Below are 20,190 nucleotides of genomic sequence, written 5' to 3'. Positions count from 1 at the left end.
CGTCGCCTAGGCGTCGCCTTACAGACGCCTTAAAAACATAGGCGGAGAGGTGCATGTTCAGATGGATGTGTGGCCACACAATGAAGGATCGAGTCCGAAATGATGATATAAGGGATAGAGTTGGGGTAGCACCAATTGAAGAGAAGCTTGTCCAGCATCATCTGAGATGGTTTGGGCATATTCAGTGCAGGCCAGTGCATAGCGGACGGCTAAAGCGTGCTGATTATATCAAGAGAGGTCGGGGTAGACCAAAGTTGACATGGGAGGAGTCCGTAAAGAGAGATCTGAAGGACTGGAAGTTCACGAAAGAACTAGCCATGGGCAGGGGTGCATGGAAGCTAGCTATCCATGTGCCAGAACCATGAGTTGGTTGCGGAAAAGGCTTTGTTGTTGTTGTTGTTGGAGTTAGTAATTTAGTCATGTAACCAACAAATCAGGGCACGTCTTTGTTGTTGTCTTGCATTAATTGCCATCTTAATTAAACAAAGTTATCACGCGAGAATATAGTGTGTCGGTGTATTTATTCCAGTTATGTGAGCTCAAGATGAGTGCAAAGTGAAAGGGGGGAGGGCTATAAAGCTTTGAAGATAACTTTTATATGAGACTGTACAGTTTTGGATATCAAGGCAGCATGTCAAATTCAAAGGTTGATTAACATATTCACTTCCAATATTGCACTGAGCAACAAAAAGATAAACATAGGGAAATAATTGCATGGTTATATCAGACATCTAAACAAACATAAATTTGGCTAATGCATATGATTTTCTACACTGCTTGATTATACTATGTCTCATGGAATCTGCTTCATAGTACAAGGAACTCCTACTACTGCAATTTTTTTTTTTGAAATGATTACTGCAATCTATCTACTTTAAGTTACAGGTAGACATACGTGCCCAAAGACACAAGAATTCTAGCAGTGGAGAACTTCATCGCCAGCCTTATTATTATATATCCACCCTTCACATTATGCTAAGATCCTCAGCAGCAGATACAATTCGAGACATTTGACGTGAACAATGAACAAAATAGCTTGGAAAAAAATGGAAAGCAGATTTCAGGTATCAACTAGATAATTGGGCAATACCTATCTTTTCTTTGGCTCATGGCAGGTGTCAGAGAAATATATCGATGTTGTAAAAGAGCTGGAAGAACTGTTTCTACATAATCAAAATGTCCTTTCCGTTTTCGGCAATCGACCTTAAATGGCTCTTTCAACGATATCTCCTCGGGCATATCCTTGACCACCTCCACATAACCTCTAGTTTGCTCAATGAAGTGATCAACATCAAACACGTCTGCAAAACCACTGACAAAGCATTCCGATAAGCACATGATTAGTTTGAACAGAAGTGCACTACATAGCAACAACAGTAGAAGCCTTCGTTTCCCCCCAAGTGACTCCAGTACCTAGACTCGTTCCAGTATGCAGCAACCTCAAACTTGGGCAGAACCATTGTGGCGTTCAGAAGACGTGCAACCGCAATTCCATCGCACAGCTGCAGAACAATTGCACCAGAGGCCAGAATAATTACAACCGAGGAGCTCGTAACAAAGCCAATCGACAACGCACACCACTGCACAACATTCTATACAATGCGACCTAAGCTTCATATGATCCCATTATTGACTCCACGAGCCTATACTTGTCACTTGTGCATCCAGTGCATGGCCAAATGATCCAAGTTTAACACTACATAAGAAAAGGAAGTCTTACTCCATTACAAGGAGGATAAACCAAGTTTAACATACATCGCGCCGCAGCTGGTTGAGGCCGCCGTAGCAATCTATCCTGATGTAGCCATTCCTCGTCGACGGAGCTGCTGAAGGAGAGCGGGGATAGAAACCAATCATCACCGCAACTCAAGCTAATCCTAAACTCTGACCGAAAACCACGAAGCACACAAGGCCTCACCGGGCATTGCCGTCTGCCACCACTCGCACGGCCGCCACTCCGCCAAACGCCGCTGCTCCCATATGAGCCGCGACCCCGACGGCGAATGCTCCCTGCGGGAAAACCCAATGCGGGGATCTGTAACTTCCAGGAAGAGTCCAGAAGAACCTGATATGCCAGGTCGGGGCGGGGCGCGTACCTGGAGGCTGGTAGGGCGAAGAAGGATGGGGATGAGCGCGGAGAGGCGAGGAAGAAGAAGAGGGCGGCGGCGAGGAAGAGGGCCGGGAGAAGGAGGCGTATGTGGTGGTGGGCCCACCACGACGACGCGGTCGACCACATGACCGCCGCCGACGCCGCTACCTACGAGAAGCACTGGATCTGATCGCCGGCGGCGACGCGGCGTCACCGCGAGCACGGAAGTACGACCTGTCAGCCAGAATGTAGGTCCCACCTGTAAATCAGGGACCACCTGTCATGGATGGTTATCCAGATCGAGAGGTGGCGTGCGGAAATGGAGTAGGGCGGTGGTCCAACAGAAACAGCGTTAACTTCCTGAAAATGGAACGCAGGCCCGCTGCGTCAGCCCCACATGTCGGGGTCACGAAGTACATCATGAAGGTGGATGACGCGAAGGGCTTATCTGCAAAACGACACGCACTACCCTTTTTTTCGCCTGCGGCGAGATCTCCGACTGCCACAAAAGCGAAGGTCTCCTCCGCCCGAATCGAAGCCGTCGTCTCGAACTCCGTCCGGAGCCCACACCCACAACCTGACGCCCATCCCCACCCACCCACACGCGACGCGAAGCTGGCGCGGGAGGCGGCCGACGCGAGCGCCCGCAAGCGCAAGGCGGCGGACGGCGGCGACACCGGCGCCGCGGCACCGGCCCCCGAGGACGCGGCCATGGGCGACGCGCCCCCGCCGGCCCCCGCGCCGCCCGTCGAGGGGGGAGGAAGCGATGGGGCCGGGCCTGACCCTAACTCGCACCGGTTGAGCCCGGAGACCGTGTCGGTGGAGCTCTCCATGGGCGGGGACTACTACCACGCCTGCTGCGGCGACCCCGACCCCGACCCCAAGCCCGAGGGACCCCAGGTACCGTACATCGGTAACAAGGTGAGGCATCTCCACTCCTCTCTCACTCTCACTCTACGTCGCTATAGGTCTGTCGTTTGTTCATCCTCGTGGTATACTTGGCCGGGATCATCACACATTCACACTTGGTGTTGCCACTCTGGTGCCCATTTTTGGCCGAGACCTTTTGTTGATTCGATCCTATTGGTCCAGCAGTATGCGAATGTTGGTTCTGGTAACTATTGTCCTGGAATTTAGTTTCGTTGGCCAATTGTCGTTTGAAATGGCTAAGGTTGGATACACGGGGAGCAATTCATGTTCTGTTATAGGATCAAGGGTTTATTATGGCTGGCCGAGCCCTTTGTTTAATCTTCTGGTGTGCAGTACAGTAGGTAACAGACTGAGCGAGTTTGTTCAAGCTTGTCAATGTAGGAATAGCATATGAAAAGTTAAGGGCAACTCGGCACTCAAACTGGAGAACAAAATTTGGTTCTACTTTACCTCAGAAGTTGAGCCTAGTCTATGCCAGGGTTTCTCTAAAATGTGCTGTTATGCTTGAAGTTTGAAGTTCAAAAATGACATGACAGAAAGCCATATGAGATGTTGTGGAGCGACATCCACGCAGTTTTCATGTCAAATGAAATAACATCTTATTCTCTTCATTTCGGTCAACTAGTTGGATATCTCAAGTGCATTTGGCGGTACTTGTGAATTCAAATGCTATTTAACGTACTGTTATGGTTATCTGTATATTTATGGTGTTGATTTTGTTCTGCTGCTTTTGTTTTGCCTTCCATATTAATTACTGTTGTATCTTATCAACTTGTTTATCTGACTGGCATCTTCTGAATCTTGCAGGAACCTCTCTCCGCCTTAGCAGCAGAGTTCCAGTCTGGCAGCCCCATTTTACAGGAGAAAATAAAGGTTGTTGTTCGTTTGCTTGTTCTGATACATGATAACTGTATTATTTTTCTTCATCCAGTGTGCCATTTTTATGGTGCTTCAGTTTGTTCCATAAGTTTTCTTGCTTAACCTGCAGTTGCTTGGTGAACAATATGATGCTTTAAGACGAACACGAGGAGATGGAAACTGCTTTTATCGAAGCTTTATGTTCTCCTACCTGGTAGTATTTGTGGTGTTGGTTTTCACTCAAAGTACATCTGTTCATAATTTGACGATTGTTTGGTTTGCTGCTAGGAACATATCCTTGAGACACAAGATAGAGCTGAGGTTGAGCGCATCCTAAAAAACATTGAACAGTGCAAGAAGACACTTTCGGGTCTTGGATACATTGAATTCACTTTTGAAGACTTCTTCTCTGTAAGTCTATGCAATGTTTGCTTTTTGCATCTCTCCTTAGTTGCCCCATTCTGTATCACTTTTTGCTCCACTCCATCTGATCTTCCTCACTTGAATAGCTTTTAGATGTGCCCCTTCTGTCTATGTGCACTTGTTTGCAATTCCTTCTATGCGTCTCTGGGGAATTTGCTAGATGACTCGTTGGTAATCAGGAACTTGCGGGTTTTTTTCTGTAATGAAAAATAAAGTAAATGCCTGCCTGTAACTCCTGTGCACTGTTAACTGTCACAACTGTTGATCTAAGTAAGCATACTGCACACCTTTTCTTCAATCCCTTGATGAATGCATTGGTTTGTTGCTCTTTATGAGTAAAGTCCGCTGAGATATATACAGTATTCTTAGTTGTTAATAACTAAATATTATACACTGTCTTTCTGAATGCCATGCATTGTGCCCAGCGAAATGGTCTTTATTATGTTTTATGGTTTTGTTGGGAGCTCTGTTGGTATATGATATGCATTGGTTGAAAATGATGGGTAAGTAGAGATGCTCATATCGAAGAACTTGAGCCTTGCCGATTAATCTGTATTTGAAAAATAGAATTATTGTTTTGTTAAATACTCCCTGGACTCATAATTTGCCTCCTTAGTCCTTGCTGAATATTTTTCTCCATTGTTATCCTCAGATGTTCATTGAGGAGCTGCAAAATGTTCTGCAGGGGCATGAAACTTCTATTGGGTAAATATTCTATAGTTGTGTTTGTCTCCTTAAGGCATAATCTCATATGAACAAAAGGAAATAAGTGTTGTTGGAAGAGGCATTTTTTAACTGTTCACATTGTATGGCATGGCCATTATCAGAGTTTTGCTTTTGTGGTGAATCTGTTTTGTTTTCTTGTATCCTTAGGCCTGAAGAACTTCTAGAAAGAACCAGGGATCAAACGACTTCTGATTATGGTTTGTACAATCAGATATTTATGATGTATCTTTCTTGACTATGATAACACTATTTTCTTATTGTGTCTTCTTTAGTTGTCATGTTCTTTAGGTTTGTTACCTCTGGTGAGATTCAAAGGAGGGCTGAGTTCTTTGAACCATTTATTTCTGGCTTGACAAATTCGACCGTGGCTCAGGTTAGCTTCTTTGCTTTGTTCTTGTATGCAACATTGGGTCGTGGGAACATAGACATTGTACCAGTAGTCATGTATATACCCCTTGTCAACATGTAATGCACTGTCCTGTTTGTCGTGTAAGTCTATTTGATTGGGAGTTGTCGTTTTGCATTGCATGTGAATTGTGGAAATCAAGAGTGTTCTTGCAATAGTTTCACTCCATGCCCCAGCCTTAAATGCTGCTAAACAGGTTGACTGGTGAGATTATAGTATGCCATTTAGTATGGGTTTTTAACCATTAGTTAGGTATGGTGCCTTGGTTTGTGTTCGTAGGCAGTATTCCTACAGGAGTACAGGGCCAGTTTCCTTTAGAATTATTACACAAAGCTAACACTAGATATCATGTGAGTAGGATAGATTAGCAGCTCTGTAAGCAGTGGACTATTCTTCGAGGGATAGGCCTCTGTGATGAGGAATTTCGGAGGATTTTATTCCTTATGAATATTTCATCTGGAGCCTTTTGATTTGGAGGATTGGTAACCATCAGAATTTTTCCTATGGACTATTTTGCATCCAGTTCCAAAAGAATTTTCCCTTTGTTTATAAGACAACTATGGCAAACACCTAACCTTTCGAGAAAGTTCATGTTCTTATCCTGTGGTGCAGCCGAACAACTTCTACTTTGTGCCATCATTTGAATTCCTGTAGAATTTAACTTCCCATAATGTATTATCCTATCTTTTCCTATTCCATGGTTTTAGCCATGTTAGGACAAGAGATAATGTATTCACCTGTGTTTGTGTGGTGCTATCCTACATGTTTTAATTAAACTTCAGTTAAGTTGTCTGCTGTCCATAGATATGCAGTCGAGGGACTGACCCTGATTTGTAAATCGCATTGCAGTTTTGCAAGTCTTCTGTGGAGCCAATGGGCGAGGAAAGCGACCATGTGCACATTATTGCTCTGTCAGATGCGTTAGGGGTGCCAATCCGCGTGATGTACCTAGACCGAAGCTCTTGTGACACAGGCAATCTAAGCGTGAACCACCATGATTTCATCCCTGCAACCAATTCCTCTGAAGGTGATGCTGCAATGGGATTAAATCCGGCTGAGGAGAAACCTTACATTACTCTGCTCTACCGGCCTGGTCACTATGATATTCTCTACCCAAAGTGATCTCTGGCTGATGAAACACCAAGGTTGATTTTTCCCATGAATTCAGGTTGAGAAAACGTTGTCTAGAACCGTGTAGTTGTGTTGCTCCTGCATGCTGCCAAAGGCGGCCTTACAAGAGGGAACTTGTGTGTTCTTGGGGCGTAATCATAGCATGCTTTACTTGTCACTGCCCTCAAATTCGAAGTTTTCCTTGTTGTAAGTGTGCTCTAGCACAACGATTTAACATTGTGGTTGACTGTTGAGAAGACCTCTGGATATCGTGACTAATCGTGGTTCTTGTTTTTCCTTGAATTATTTACTCCTCTGCATCGTAATGCTTCATCTCAGCAATCAGTTTCTTTTGTTCATAACTCATTGAATTGGGACATGCTCCAGGTTGATGCCTGGGTGCTGTCCATTATCTCATTAGCATGTACTACCTCTCTGTTCCTAAATATAAGACATTTTGGCAGTTTAAATTGAACTCCCAGAACGTCTTATATTTGGGAACAGAAGGTGTACATAGGAAGGGATGTCATCTTGACCATGAAATCGCTAGTTTTCATGTTTGTTTCTACACGATGGACATTTCTAGAATTGGTGATATCTTTGCAAGCAGGTGCAAGAGTCCGTCGACCACCTTCTCTTCAAGTGTAGGTTCATGGTCAGAGTTTGGGGCATGATCAAGGCATGGCTGCAGCTTGATCACCTTGACACCTCTTCCTGGCACCTCTTTTGGTCCACTAAGGATTGGTGGGTTAGGCTCTCCGACAATTCCTTGCCAAATAGGAAGGTCATGGCCTCCCTTGTCATGCTTGCCTCCTGGACCAATCTGAAATGAGCGAAATGTTCACGTCTTCTGTCAAAAGAACGCGCTGCCGATGGTTCTCCTAGATAATCTCAAGAAGAATGTGGCGCTTTGGGTGGCCGCAGGAGCAAAAAAATTGGGGTCAATGATGCGGCGAGAGTAGTTGATTTTGTTCCCTAGGGATGTTGTAATTCATTCAAACTCTTTCTCCTCTTATTTAATATATGAGGCAAATCTTTTACCATTGTTTCAAAAAAATAATCTCTACCAGTGCTACAGAATTAGCTTTCATGCCTTTCTTGCTCGCGAATTATGTTCCTTGGGTTTTATGTTTCAGTCACTTCACTTTTATTCATGTTGCTTGGGTTTTATGTTTTCCATAGTCGTTTCTAGCTTTGACTCAAAATGTGCAATGGGGCCGTGTCTTCTCCTTTTTTATTATTAAATCTCATACTCCCTCCCTCCGATCCATATTAGTACTTGTCATTCAAACATCCAGATACATTCATTTGAGTGACAAATAATATGGACTGGAGGGAGTATTAGCGTTTGCTTCCGGTATATAGTACGTATAAAGCTTTGTTGCATGTTTTGGCCCAAACTGTATGTGGTGATCGGCACTGTTTATTATCGTTTCTTCCTACTCTTTGTTTGTACCAGGTATCATTTTCTGCTCAAACTCTTCGGGGTATCCTAGCTACACATAGATAGCCTGCTTATATAATGAAGAGAACAAAAAGGGAAAGTAATGTGGTGTCACTATATCATGGGGGTACTACTCCTACACATAGATAACCTAGACATGAAAAGTGACACAAAGTTACGTGCGAGCCCAAAGCCTTGGTGGTGAAGAAGGAAAAGAGCAGAGCGGGAGATGACTGATTTTGCATTTCGTGGTGGTGACCTTTGATCTGTGAGCCAATCAATCAATCCAAGGCATGAAATGATGAGGTTGCAGGAGGAGAAGGTTGACAAGCCAGCACCGTTGACTCCCTACAGCTGCACCTGTACGTATGCAAGTGTGTTCTACAAGGAGGCTGTGTACCTACTGAAAGCCATCTTGCTTTTGTCTTTGCCTTAACTTGCAGAGTCGTCTGCGTTTGAGAAACATTGATTGCAAAGTTTAATGATCTTACGGAGACCATGGCCATCGCGTTAGGAGTGACGGTGACACGAACGGGATGCCACTCGCTTTGTCAGTTCCTGCACGCCAGGGGATCAAAATAAACCATCTATATCCTCCCTCATTTGCTGGCTCCATCTTTTTTGTTCCCAACAAGCAGGGGTTTGTTGTCGGACTCATGACAAAATCTAGTACTCGCTCCGTTCCTAAATATAAGTCTTTGTAGAGATTTTACTATGAACTACATACAGCGCAAAACGAGTGAATCTACACTCTAAATGCATCTATATACATCCGTATGTGGTTCATAGTGAAATCCCCACAAAGATTTATATTTAGGAACGGAGGGAGTATTATGTTTCGTTAGAAACAAGAATGGCCCTTAACCTCTTGGGTGAGACCATCTTTCATGCCAAAGGATCGGTCCTAATCCTCCGGAAAACACGATGTACTCTCATAAATCCAAATGAATGTTGCAGCATGTCAGGAATGGGTCGGGACTCGGTACTACCAAGTGATACAGTATTGCTGTCATCTGGTACTGGTACGAGCAGCTGTCAGCTGGTAGCATCATCAAGCATATCCGTCTGTCATGCACGGCGGGCCTAGGAATCTTTGAACGGGCCACCCGGACCCACGCGGCTGCACCAAAAGAAAACCGAAAGGCATGGGGGAGTGTCTCGCCTATCAATCTTTTTTCCGCCTGTCAAATCGACCCGCAAATGTTTCGAACAGAAAGGATCCGGACATTTTTCTATCCAATGACGGCCAACAAATTTGTCTTAACTGGTCTGAACGTTCGAAATCTCACTAACCGACATCAAACTAAGGAAGGTTTGCCGACGCCTGTCACGTTGGACTCCGACAACATGGACCCACCTGAAACTCCTTTCTCTTTCTCCGCTCTAGAACCCTCCGCCCTACATTCATGCCGGCCAGAGCGGACATGACTGGGCGACCGCTTACCCACATTCATGTCGGCTGATCGACACGGCATTCACCCGGCGCAGCGACTGAGAAGCCTACTCCGGTCGTTGCCCGCATTGAAGCAGCGCCAATCCGCCTGCCCCGACTATTTAAGTCACGCGACCGCGGATGCAAGCTCTTCACCACCAAGCCGCCACCTGTCCTCTCCCAAACCCACAAGGAAAGGTTTACGGACGTCCGTCACGTTGGACTCTGATAACATCGACCCACCTAAAACTCCCCTCTCTTACTTCGCTCTGGAACCCTTCGCCTTGCATTCATGCCGGTCAGAGCAGACATGACTGGGCGACCGCTTACCCATATTCATGTCGGCTAGTCGACACAACATTCACCCCGACGCGGCGACTGAGAAGCCTACTTCGGTCGCTGCCCGCATTGAAGCAGCGCCAATCTGCCTGCCCCGACTATTTAAGTCGCCCGATAGCGGATGCAAGCCCTACACCACCAAGCTGCCACATGTCCTTTCCCAAACGCGCAAATCTCCACCACTGGCGGCGACGATGGGCAAATTCAACGCTTCCAAGTGGTTCTCGGTGTGCTCCTCCAGATTCGGGGGAGCTCCGGATCCTGGCGTCGTTGTCCAAGGTCATCGGTACCCTCGTGTCCACAACTCCCTTGAGCATCAAGACTGAGCTGATCTTCTCAATGAAGAATGTCATGGTTTTGTCACGGCAGATGTCATCGTGAAAGGACTTAGTCGTGAGGCCATCGCAGCGAGGTAGTAGCTTGAATGGGGTTGATCGAAATCGAAAGACAAGGGTTTACCCAGGTTCGACCCCTCTCGATGAAGGTAATAGCCTACTTCCTGCTTGATTGATATTGATGATGATGATCTCGATTACAAGGGTGCGACTTAGCTAACCTAGTACTCGAGGGATTGTAATTTAGTCTTTCTGCCTTAGAACCTCCCCTTTATATACAGGTCAAGGCCCTGGGCTTACAACAGAATCCGGGTCGTGCTACAAACCATGCCCTAATCTGTTTCCTACTTGTCTTGTTTCCCAAGTAAGGGAATTACGAAACCCTTCGGTAAGCCGCCGCCTCAGACACTAGGCCATTAGCCGGCCCACTCTATGAGTCGTCCCCATGGGCCTTGAGGTCTGGATAGCCGCAGTCCAGTCTTATTCTTTTATGCCGCCACTGGATAACCCGGCCCTGAATGGGCGGGTCATACCGTGGGGTTATATCCCCAACATTGGCCCCAGATTGACTTGGATTCATCCATGTTGATCTTCAGACTGATAAAAATTCCGGGTCATTTTCCCCTTTCGAATCTGCATCGTGGCCGGGCCATTAGTTTCGGCTTATGATACTTCCAAACTTAACATTTTCTATCTCTTTTGAACTGTGACGTCATCTTCCAAAATTTCAGGAGCTCAAGTGTGACATCACAGCGAATCTTTTATGTATATTTGTTAGGCCCGAAAATCAAGGCGTCCCTTACTCGAAAAGTTATTGTGCCTCCTTTATTTTCCGCCTACCTCTTCCCCTTCTCTTTACCTTGTAACGACAGCCATAGGGGCTCGGACTCCACTTTTTACCATGTCGGTCCCCTACTCCTTCTTCCTTGCGCCTCGGTCTCCCACTACCGGAGCTCTGCCGCCGTGCAATCGTGAGTCCTCCAGCGACATCAATCGCATCCCCTTCTTCGCGCGTGCCACCGTCAAAGCTGCTCAAGATCATCCCGAAGTCGTTTGCCACATCCAGGTATGACTCATTTCTTCCTTTAGATATGTGGCAATGCTTCACCGTTCTTAGTATCTCATCGTAGTTCATCGACTTTCTTCGGTTCATACCAACATTGCCTGCTATTTAGATCTAGATTCAAACGACCTCCATAGAAATTCTCCATTAGTGATAGCAACACCATTTTTGCCTATCGACACTTCATATCTTTGTTAAATCCTGCGAATAGACTAGTTGATGCTTCCACTGTCCACCTTAGGTTTAGTGAATATTTTCCTTTATGAACCATTCTGTATATTTGTAGTGGCAAACATTCCAATAGAAACTTGTTTCTGTCAACACTTAGTTGAAAACCAAAAGTCCTTTGAGTAGGATGAGTCGCCTTATGCTTTGCCGGCTTATTATCACCTTTTGTAACTCACCTAATTTTGATAATCATAGCTGTCCCTTATCTAGCCGGCTCAATATTTGAGTATCTTGGCGACTCATTAATAATGGAACAAACATGTTGACTCTCCCCTTAGTCATAGTAACCTCATTATTTTGCCAGCTCATTATGTAAACCAACTGACGACTTATCGTTCATAAAATGACCCACCATTCATACTTTGGCCACAGTTTAAACCCTTTAGGCGACTCATCATGGCCAAGACTGACAGGGCCAAAACTGATAAGGCTTGTAGCTGGGTCCAATCCCAAGTTTCCACCCTAGTGCTTGTCGACCTTGTGGGGCGGGGTCTTCTTCCGGCTGAAGAAGTAGTCGGCTGGCGGGCGCCTGAGGAAGAGAGCACCCCCCAACCCAAAGAAGGAGAAGTCATTGTGTTTGCTGATCATCTTCATAGGGGCTTCTCATCGCCCGGGTCAAAATTCTTCCGGGATTTCCTTAACTTTTTCAACCTCAACCCTCAAGATATTGGTCCCAACTTTATGACCAATCTGTGTCAATTCCAAGTCTTCTGCGAGGTTTATCTTCAGACAGAGGCGATTGTCCCTCTCTTCAAGGAGTTTTTCTATATCAACCACCAGACCAAATTTGCAAATGGTCCTAGCATAGAGATTGGTGGAGTGTCTGTTCAGAGGCGGAAGAACTGCCCTTTTCCAGAAGCTAAACTGTCGAGTCATCCAAAAGGATGGAATAGAACCTGGTTCTATTGCAAGAAAACTGCTCCTACTGGTGAAAACCCATTGTCGGCTTGCAGAATGGAGCGACTTAACGCAACCAAAGCTTTTCCTGGTTGGCTTTCTAAAGAAGAGCGACAAGAAGTCGCCCATATATACTCTAAATTGAGGGCCTTGTCAGCAAACGACCTCACTGGGATCTATCTGGCGCGGTGCTAGAACAACTGGAGAATTCAGCCATTAAGTCAGAGGGGAGACTTAATGTGCAATTATAACCGCAACTTAGCTGACGTACAACGTTTCAGCCAAGTTGACTTGTTAGTTGACGACATAAACAAGGTCGTGAAGAAACTGCTAGGAGAGCCCCAAGATGCATGCAACAAGATGAGGCTTGCTCCTTTCTGTATTAAAAACCCAACGCCTCTAGTAAGTATCTTTGCACTTTTATTTTTCTCATTGTGTATTTTGATATTGTTCATCTTATTCTTGACTTCTGGCTCATTGCATATGCAGGCAAACGACAAGTTCTGAAAGAGGAAACAACGGAAGTCTGCTCCTTCCCTAGCTCCTCAAGAAACTGAGCCAATCGATGTAGATAAGCCGGTCGCTGAGAATGAGTCGGAGGTAGAACTTGACTCGCTTGTTCTTCTTTTTATTCAATTAGCCGATGCTCATTCCTCCCAGGATAACACCAAAACAAGTTGAGCTGGCGACGTTGAGGTAATTTCTGTCTCTTCCGGTTAGGAAACTTTTGTCCCCAAAAGATCAAGAAAAGCTATCAGGAAGGTGCCATTTTCTCATCCACATGCTTACTTAGACCCAAAAATTTCTTTGAAGAAAATGCAGCAAGCCAGCAAGCGCAAGCCCCGGAGCAATTCTGGCGAGTTGACTGTCGGGTTATCACATGAGCCAGTAGCTCGAAAGCGACAAGTTGAGGTGCCTCACTGCCCTACTTCATCTCTTCCGTGAGCTAGACTTACTAGGAAACCTGATGCAGAGCATCCTATGATCATCCCCATGTACACTACGACCACTCCCCATGACCCAAGGAGACATAAGACGAGACCTCAAGCATTTGGACACAAGGTTAACTCACTCCTCTCCGAATCGTCACTTTCAACATGTGAGACATGGCTACTACCTCAAACATATGTGCTATGCATGACCGGGAAACAAGAGGAAGACCATGGAACAGTTAGGAGCATTGGACAAGACGGCGAGGACACCAAGCGCGAGGAACAAGAGGAAGAGTTGCTAGAAAGCTATAGCTCTCGGATGTCCGACAACCACCGGACGACCGGGCCTTACCGAACGTCCGACGCTTGGAGGTCCAGTCTTCTAGAAAAACTACAGCTGAAGGCCAAGTCTACAACGACCGGACGATCGACCGAGACCAGACGTCCGACACTCCCCAGCGCCCGGACGACCGCCAGCCTCTGGATATCTGAGAACACTGAACCAAAGCCAAAACATGGGGAGTCCGGTGACTTCCGGACGTCCGCGAGCCACCGAACGATCGGAACCCACCGGACTTCCGGTACCAGTTTGCGCACTATGTGTTGGGCGGAAGCCCATGTACTCCTCACTTACCCCTTCGTGGCCCTAGACTATATATACTCCTCCACCTCCACCATTTTAGGGTTAGCAAAGGATTAGCTCATTTGAGATAAAGCTTTGCTCATCCACTACCTCCTCCTCTTAAGAGAGAGAGAGAGACCACTCCCATGGAGTTCAAGACCTCCATGTGAGAAGATCCCGAGGTATTCAAGACCCCCTAGTGGGAATATCCCCTAGTGAATTCAAGACCTCCTTGTGGAGAAGAACTAGCTACTTGTATCTTTCCTCTGTTATCTTTGGATCTTGTGATCTCTTTGTGTTCATGGATCTAGCATATGTGTGATTGGATCGAGTCAATTTGAGTGTTTCCTCTCGTTTCCCTTCGTGTTTTCCCTCGTGTTTTTCGCGGGATCCCCTCTATTTCATGAAAAATCAGCCACTAGGGTTACACCCTACATCATCTTGGTATCATGAGCCATGTTGATCACGAATTTGGAGTCTCCCTCACCGTTTTTCTAATTTTGCTTTGTTTCATCCTAAATTGAAAATCCCCACCAAAAATTAGCCCCAATATTTTTTTTGTGATTTGTTGGTTTGATGATATTTTGTTGAATTGGATCCATGGGTTTGCTGTGTTTCGAGTGGATCTAGCATCTCCACAAGTTTCCCCACTTTTCATCCATGAAATCTTGTCAATTTTGACCCCGAAATCATCATTTTCTGCCCAAAATCACGTCCCAGATCTGAAATCCCGAGTTGACCCAGACCCACCGGACGACCGACGATTTCTCGGATGTCCGGACCCCCCAGAACCACCGGACGACCGGTATCTACCGGAAATCCGACGCCCCTAACCACAGAGGAATCCTCGGAAGTCCGACAATTCTCGGACGTTCGGTAGCCCGGAAAACTGACTTTGCTGAAATTTTGTTTTAGCCATAACTAATTCATCTAAACTCCGTTTTGACGTTCTTTAGCTCGTTTTGAAGCTATTGACATCCCCCATCCCAAAAAATACCTCCAACATCATTTGACTCCATCATATTTTTGGAAATTTGGCATCTTTGCCTAGGGCCTTCACCACATCATCCGCTATACCACCACCAACTTCCGCAACCTAACCCCTTTTGTTCCCTATAGCATTAGTGGTTGCTTGAGTAGTTATTCAAGTATCCTAAGGTGTTTCGGCTACTTAGGGACGGTTACTTTGTCATCAACCACCCACATAACTTCCGCATAACCTTGCCCACTATACATTTCCGCCAACTAAACCCAACCCAATTTTGTTTGAGCTTGTTTGAGTTGTGGCTCTTCTCCCCTAAGGTGTTTTGGCTACTTAGGGACAGTCATTTCAACTCCGACTTGCATAACCCATCATTCCACTTCCGCATTGCCCAGTGCAAAACTACCATCGCTTTCTTCTACCACCATTTGACATTTGCCTTTGGAGATTTTGAGTTGTGGTTTTTCCGTTTCCTAGGGTGTTTCGGCTAACTAGGAATGGTTCAACATCGACAACACCGCCGCTCAACTTAGCCAAGGATTCGACATCAACCACCTTCACCATTTTGACACCCAAACCGTAAGCAAGAACGATAAACTCTATATCATCTTGGTATCGTGGTACCACTTCATTGTACATTCATTCTTGCCATTACATTGTTAACCCCTAGCCCATTTTGCATCACTTGCCTGTCGAAAGTAGCCATTGAGTATTGCCAACAACGTTACTTGTGCACATTAGTGATCATTGATCTACACCTTCCATTGCATACATATCATATCATATTGGCATTGTCTTCATAGCATAGTACCATCCCTTGTGTCACAAGATTGTTCCCGCATATACACAATTGCTATCTTGGTTTGTGCATTTTGCATAGTGGCCAAAGAAAAAAAAGAATAATCTTTTAAGCAAAGAGTGAACAAAGAGCTTGTAAGCAATAGCCATAGCATCGTACCACATTGCATATAAGATTGTCATATCCGATCATCTTGGATCATCCTGAGAGAATCACCGGGAATCATACATAATAGCATACTTGGGATAGAAAATTGATACATTTTGCATCTTATCGGTTGTGCACAAGTGTCGTATACGCCTATTGAGCAATCGTGCTAGCGTCTCTCTTGAGTTGTGCAACACGAGCATTTTCCATGGATTCCACATTTTTTGCTCATTCCTTGGTTGCACGACCGCATTTAACTATGGTTTTTTCTACATTTGTGCCCCTGGTTCCTTAGCTCTACTCATTCATCCCCATGCTCTTAACTTTTTCTCACTTTTCCCCACTTCCTTGTCTGAAATCCTCATAGATGGTCACAAACGATGGATGTGGTCGGGTCAGTGCTTTGACCGTTAACTCTGACGAATGGGGCCGCACTGGACTGTGTCGCCCGTTGGACCTGACAATTGGGGCCGCATCAGACGGTGCCGATGTTCGCCCGTTGGGCCGTGGTTAGATTCTTGGGCCCTGTGCGTGCCACAACGACATGAGCTTGTTATGCATGCATGTAGCTAGCTTGCCTGCATGCGCTGACCTCCCCTCTTTCTCACGCGAGTCACCAGGGACGCTGACTGGCCTCTTTCTGCACGCGAGCTGCCACGAACGCAGGGACGGTTGCTGCTGCTGGTTCATCTCATCTCGCATGCTTGTCTCCTCGATCCACTCGCATCTATTCAACATGGAAATTAAAGTGGCATATCGATCGATGCCGCTCGTTTGAACGTAGCAAATCCAAAGCGTGATCGGTGCCACTCCCCTTCCCTTCCCCTTTTGCTATTTAAACCACCCACGCCTCCACCTATTCTCCACACATCCATCAGCACGGACGCTGACCGGTCTCGTGAAGCTTGTCTTGCCCGTTAGGGCTTTTTATATATATTTATGTTATGTCATCGGTTGTACTATGAACTATTTTATGTACAACGTGTTATATATTTATGTTATGTCGTTGGCTACCCTCGAAGGTGAACTATGTGCGTGTGTGGAGGGTTTGTCATTATCTCTTCCTATTATGATCCAGATGGACTCCCTTGTTGCAGTGAAGTTGATCCAGGCAAAAGAGGTGGATAGATCTATCTACGCATCGCTTGTTAAGGGATTAGATACTTTATGTCTCTTCGTAAATCTTGTATTACTCATATCAATCGTAGCCTAAATAAAGTTAGTGATAGATTAGGTAAGTTTGCTCGTTTAGAAGGCAGAACTATGACTTAGATTGGGTCGGGGCCTTTGGTAGCGATGGAGCTAGTTGTCATTGATTGTTTGAACCTTTCGTGATGAGTAATACATTATTTCACCTGCAAAAAATGTTTTAGGGCACCCTATGTTTTATGTAAGAACTATGCTATGGTTGCTACTTTCTATGTTATGGATGTATGCTTGCAATGTGAGATATCGGTAGATGGATATGGTGCCGTAGCCGAGCCCTAGACATGCTCTCTAGATGGATATGGTGTCGTAGCCGAGCCCTAGACATGCTCTCTAGATGGATATGGTGGCTAATGGTTCCACCAGACTTTATTTTAGACGTGGTTTCAGATGGATATCATGATCTACATAATTAAACCTGACATGCTCTTAATAACAAAAACAAAAAAAATGTGTATTCAATATTTTTCTTGCAACAAGAACATGTTTATAATACCCGCATGTAAAAAATCAAAGTGTTCGGCCGTAGGCTATATACAAAAGGAAATTGCCACGATATGTACAAATAAATTTGACATGGGCAAGTCCAACAATAAATCGATTTACCATCATGCACTATTTTTGTTCGGCATGGAAATAAATGGATTTACCATGGCAATAATCAAGCCAAAAAGATAGAGCTAGCACGTGCACTATTTGCTAGGCCTCTTTTATCTTTGTGGGCCTTCGACACTCAATGCAATGCGACGGCCCAACCAGAGCTTAGTTTCAACTTGGGCCCTAGAACTACGTTTTTTTCTTCTGCGGTCGGTGTTGTCTGACGAAACTGAAGAAACTGAAAGTGTACAAAACTGACAAAACTAACAGGATCCACAAATTAAGCAACACAGAGCATAGAGCACATGATCCACAAATTTAAGCAAATCCTAGAACACATGATCCAAAAATTTAACCAAACCCTAGAGCTCATGACACCACACTAATAACATCTCTAACGAGTGATGACCAGCAAGTAAGAAAATCCTAGAGCAACTATACAAAAAAGGGATAAAATCCTAAAGCTATCAGATTTGCCAGCTTGTTCAATTCAATCATCTGCTTCAAGTTCTTGTTCATCTTCTCTAATTTCCCCTTCAGATCTGCATCCCCAACTATCAAAGCAGCACTTTCAGAGACCAAATTCATTGGTGCTGATGGCAGATTGAGCTCCCAGGTTGGGGCCCCATTGAATTGAATCCGCTTAACATAGTCATCTAGCCATTCAAAATGTGTGCATTTCTTCACGATCTGAAACGAAACTATGAACCCTAAATCCCAGATCCAAGGAAAAAGAATTAAAAGCAAATAGAAAAATAAATCGGAGAAAAAACATGAGATCTAACCTGCCCCTCTGGCTTGCTCTCGCATTTCACGAACTCGCGTCCATAGTTGACATTCTTGACCTCTTTGAAGTCAACTGTATCAGTGGCGCATTGCGTGGGCAGTCAGGACATCGCTCCATGGGAAGTGGACCATACTGGGTCCACAAGGGGCGGGAGGCTAAAGTGGAGCTCGACATATCGCCCAAAATCACCGGAGAAGAAGAAGTGGAGGAGTGGCTCCTCTCGTCGACGGAGAGGAAGAAGCAGAGGATTGTCTCCTCTCGTCACCGCAGAATAAGCAGTAGAAGAAAGGGGAGGCAAGAGTGGGCGAGCACAACCAACAATCTCTCGGACGGCAGATGTTTGGAGCTGGGGTTAGGCGAAACCCCGCAGGGTTTACAAGGGTTTTGAGCTGGTCAACGGGGTTTCTAAGGCTTTGACTGAGCATAACTAATTTTTAGAAAAACGAAAAAATATGAAACCTTCGCCGTTCGTCGTTTTATAAGACACACTAACGAGTAAAATACTAAACTTGGTATACAGACATTTACAAAAAAACCTAGCTAGCAGGATCGAGGTCAAATGAGCATCATTAATTTAAGAAAATCAAAAAAATATAAAACATGCGCACAATGTTGCCTCCTGTGACATGTTACCAACCAAAAATCATAAATTTTGTCTATGGACATTTTCATGAAAAAACCTTCACACATATGAGCTATCACATACAACATTTCATAGAGTCCAAGGAGAGGAGGTAGGGTTCCCTTCGGTTTTTGAAAATTTTAAAAAAATCTAAAAAATCACCAAAGCTTGATTTCAAAGTGAATAAAAAGGATCTGAACTTAGTTTTCCATTTTCATATTTTAAACGTGTTTTTAATGGGTTTCTATTAAAGTATTTTTTTTCAAAAAAATGTAAAAATATGAAGATTAATTCAATAAATACTCATACTTCAAATCTACACTATATAGATTGAATAGGTGTTAATAAAAAATATTTGGCTCATTTGGAGTGGGTCCAAAAAAACTTGATTACAAATGGGGTTGTTTACCCTAGCTTGGGAGCTCATTTGGAGCACATTTCTCATAACTACAAGTTTTACCATGCAAAAGAGATCGGATTGATCACCTAATGTTTCTAAATAGTTCAGCAAACTTTGCAACTCACACCACAGGGCAATGGACTTCAAGTGTTGGTTCAAATTCAAAGTTTGCCTAAATTTCAAATTTTGCCTCAGTTTTGTATTCTACCTCAAATTACAAATAGTTATTACACCTTACAAGTTTTCATAGTAGTTCAAACTGATGACAAGATCCTTATTACAAATCCTTAAAGTTCAAAGTTTAGACTTGCATTCAAGTTCAAATTTAAATCTTTGCCTTGCTCCTTGTGTATCGGGATGGGTTAACCGTTTTGCTCCTGGTTTCCCTAGATGGGATGTTTTGTGCTTTTGAAAGCTTTGTCTTGTTGCTTATGATCTTCACTTCTGGTGGTGGTGGTTTAGTTGATCTTTGACTGATCGAGCAAGTGATGACGAGTTGATGGTCATCTGTGGGTTCACTAATCCTTAAAGGAACTTCAGACAAAATAACTTCCTCCTCTCTTATAGCTTCAAAACCTTCATAAGCCATGGTTTGAAATTCTGCATCAGATGATGGTTCAATCGACGTTTCTTCCTCTCTAGGTCTTCTCTGTCCTGTGCCTCTAATTATCCTAGAGTTGGTTCAAACAAAAATAAGCTTAGCCATCAATAAAAAAGAGAACAAATGCAAAAAAGTAAAGGTTGCACACATACCAAGCTGCTACTTCAGTTGCTTCATTCTCCTCTAAACTTGCTGCATTCTCCTCTGCTGCTTCA

General features: G+C 44.7%; 2 protein-coding genes across 5 annotated transcripts in view; one reads left to right on the top strand and one right to left on the bottom strand.

Annotated features, from left to right (window-relative positions):
- LOC119341631 (O-fucosyltransferase 13-like) overlaps positions 1–2,416 on the bottom strand; it is a 4,285-nt gene extending 1,869 nt beyond the window's left edge. Inside the window, exons 1-5 of one of the 4 annotated variants that reach the window (XM_037613500.1) lie at positions 2,097–2,416; positions 1,919–2,010; positions 1,756–1,826; positions 1,414–1,502; positions 1,091–1,312 (exon numbers count right to left, since the gene is read on the bottom strand). In XM_037613500.1, the coding sequence (XP_037469397.1) occupies positions 1,091–1,312; positions 1,414–1,502; positions 1,756–1,826; positions 1,919–2,010; positions 2,097–2,236 (614 nt within the window). In that variant the 5' untranslated portion in view covers positions 2,237–2,416. Of the gene's footprint in view, positions 1–1,090; positions 1,313–1,413; positions 1,503–1,720; positions 1,827–1,918; positions 2,011–2,096 lie in introns of all 4 variants that reach the window. The other 3 variants (XM_037613501.1, XM_037613502.1, XM_037613503.1) reach the window with 3 other exon arrangements.
- Positions 2,357–6,848, top strand: LOC119341630 (OVARIAN TUMOR DOMAIN-containing deubiquitinating enzyme 1-like). Its single transcript, XM_037613499.1, has 8 exons — positions 2,357–3,010; positions 3,827–3,892; positions 4,008–4,091; positions 4,166–4,288; positions 4,953–5,005; positions 5,174–5,223; positions 5,299–5,399; positions 6,282–6,848. Exons 1-8 carry the CDS (start codon positions 2,372–2,374, stop codon positions 6,552–6,554), a joined length of 1,389 nt encoding a protein of 462 aa, XP_037469396.1. The 5' UTR covers positions 2,357–2,371; the 3' UTR covers positions 6,555–6,848.
- The last annotated feature ends 13,342 nt before the right edge of the window (positions 6,849–20,190 follow it).

Source organism: Triticum dicoccoides, chromosome 7B (genome assembly GCF_002162155.2).
Source record: "Triticum dicoccoides isolate Atlit2015 ecotype Zavitan chromosome 7B, WEW_v2.0, whole genome shotgun sequence".
Taxonomy (NCBI): Eukaryota; Viridiplantae; Streptophyta; class Magnoliopsida; order Poales; family Poaceae; genus Triticum; species Triticum dicoccoides.
Note: the sequence above shows the minus strand (reverse complement) of the source record. Positions and strands in the feature narration are given on the sequence as shown.

What these genes read in the sequence shown, in the direction of transcription:
- LOC119341630 (XM_037613499.1), top strand. Translation starts at nt 2,372, where the DNA reads ATGGATGGTTATCCAGATCGAGAGGTGGCGTGCGGAAATGGAGTAGGG. An exon ending in CTTTTGAAGACTTCTTCTCT is followed by an intron (nt 4,289 to 4,952) that starts GTAAGTCTATGC and finishes TGTTATCCTCAG; the next exon opens with ATGTTCATTGAGGAGCTGCA. An exon ending in TCAAACGACTTCTGATTATG is followed by an intron (nt 5,224 to 5,298) that starts GTTTGTACAATC and finishes TGTCTTCTTTAG; the next exon opens with TTGTCATGTTCTTTAGGTTT.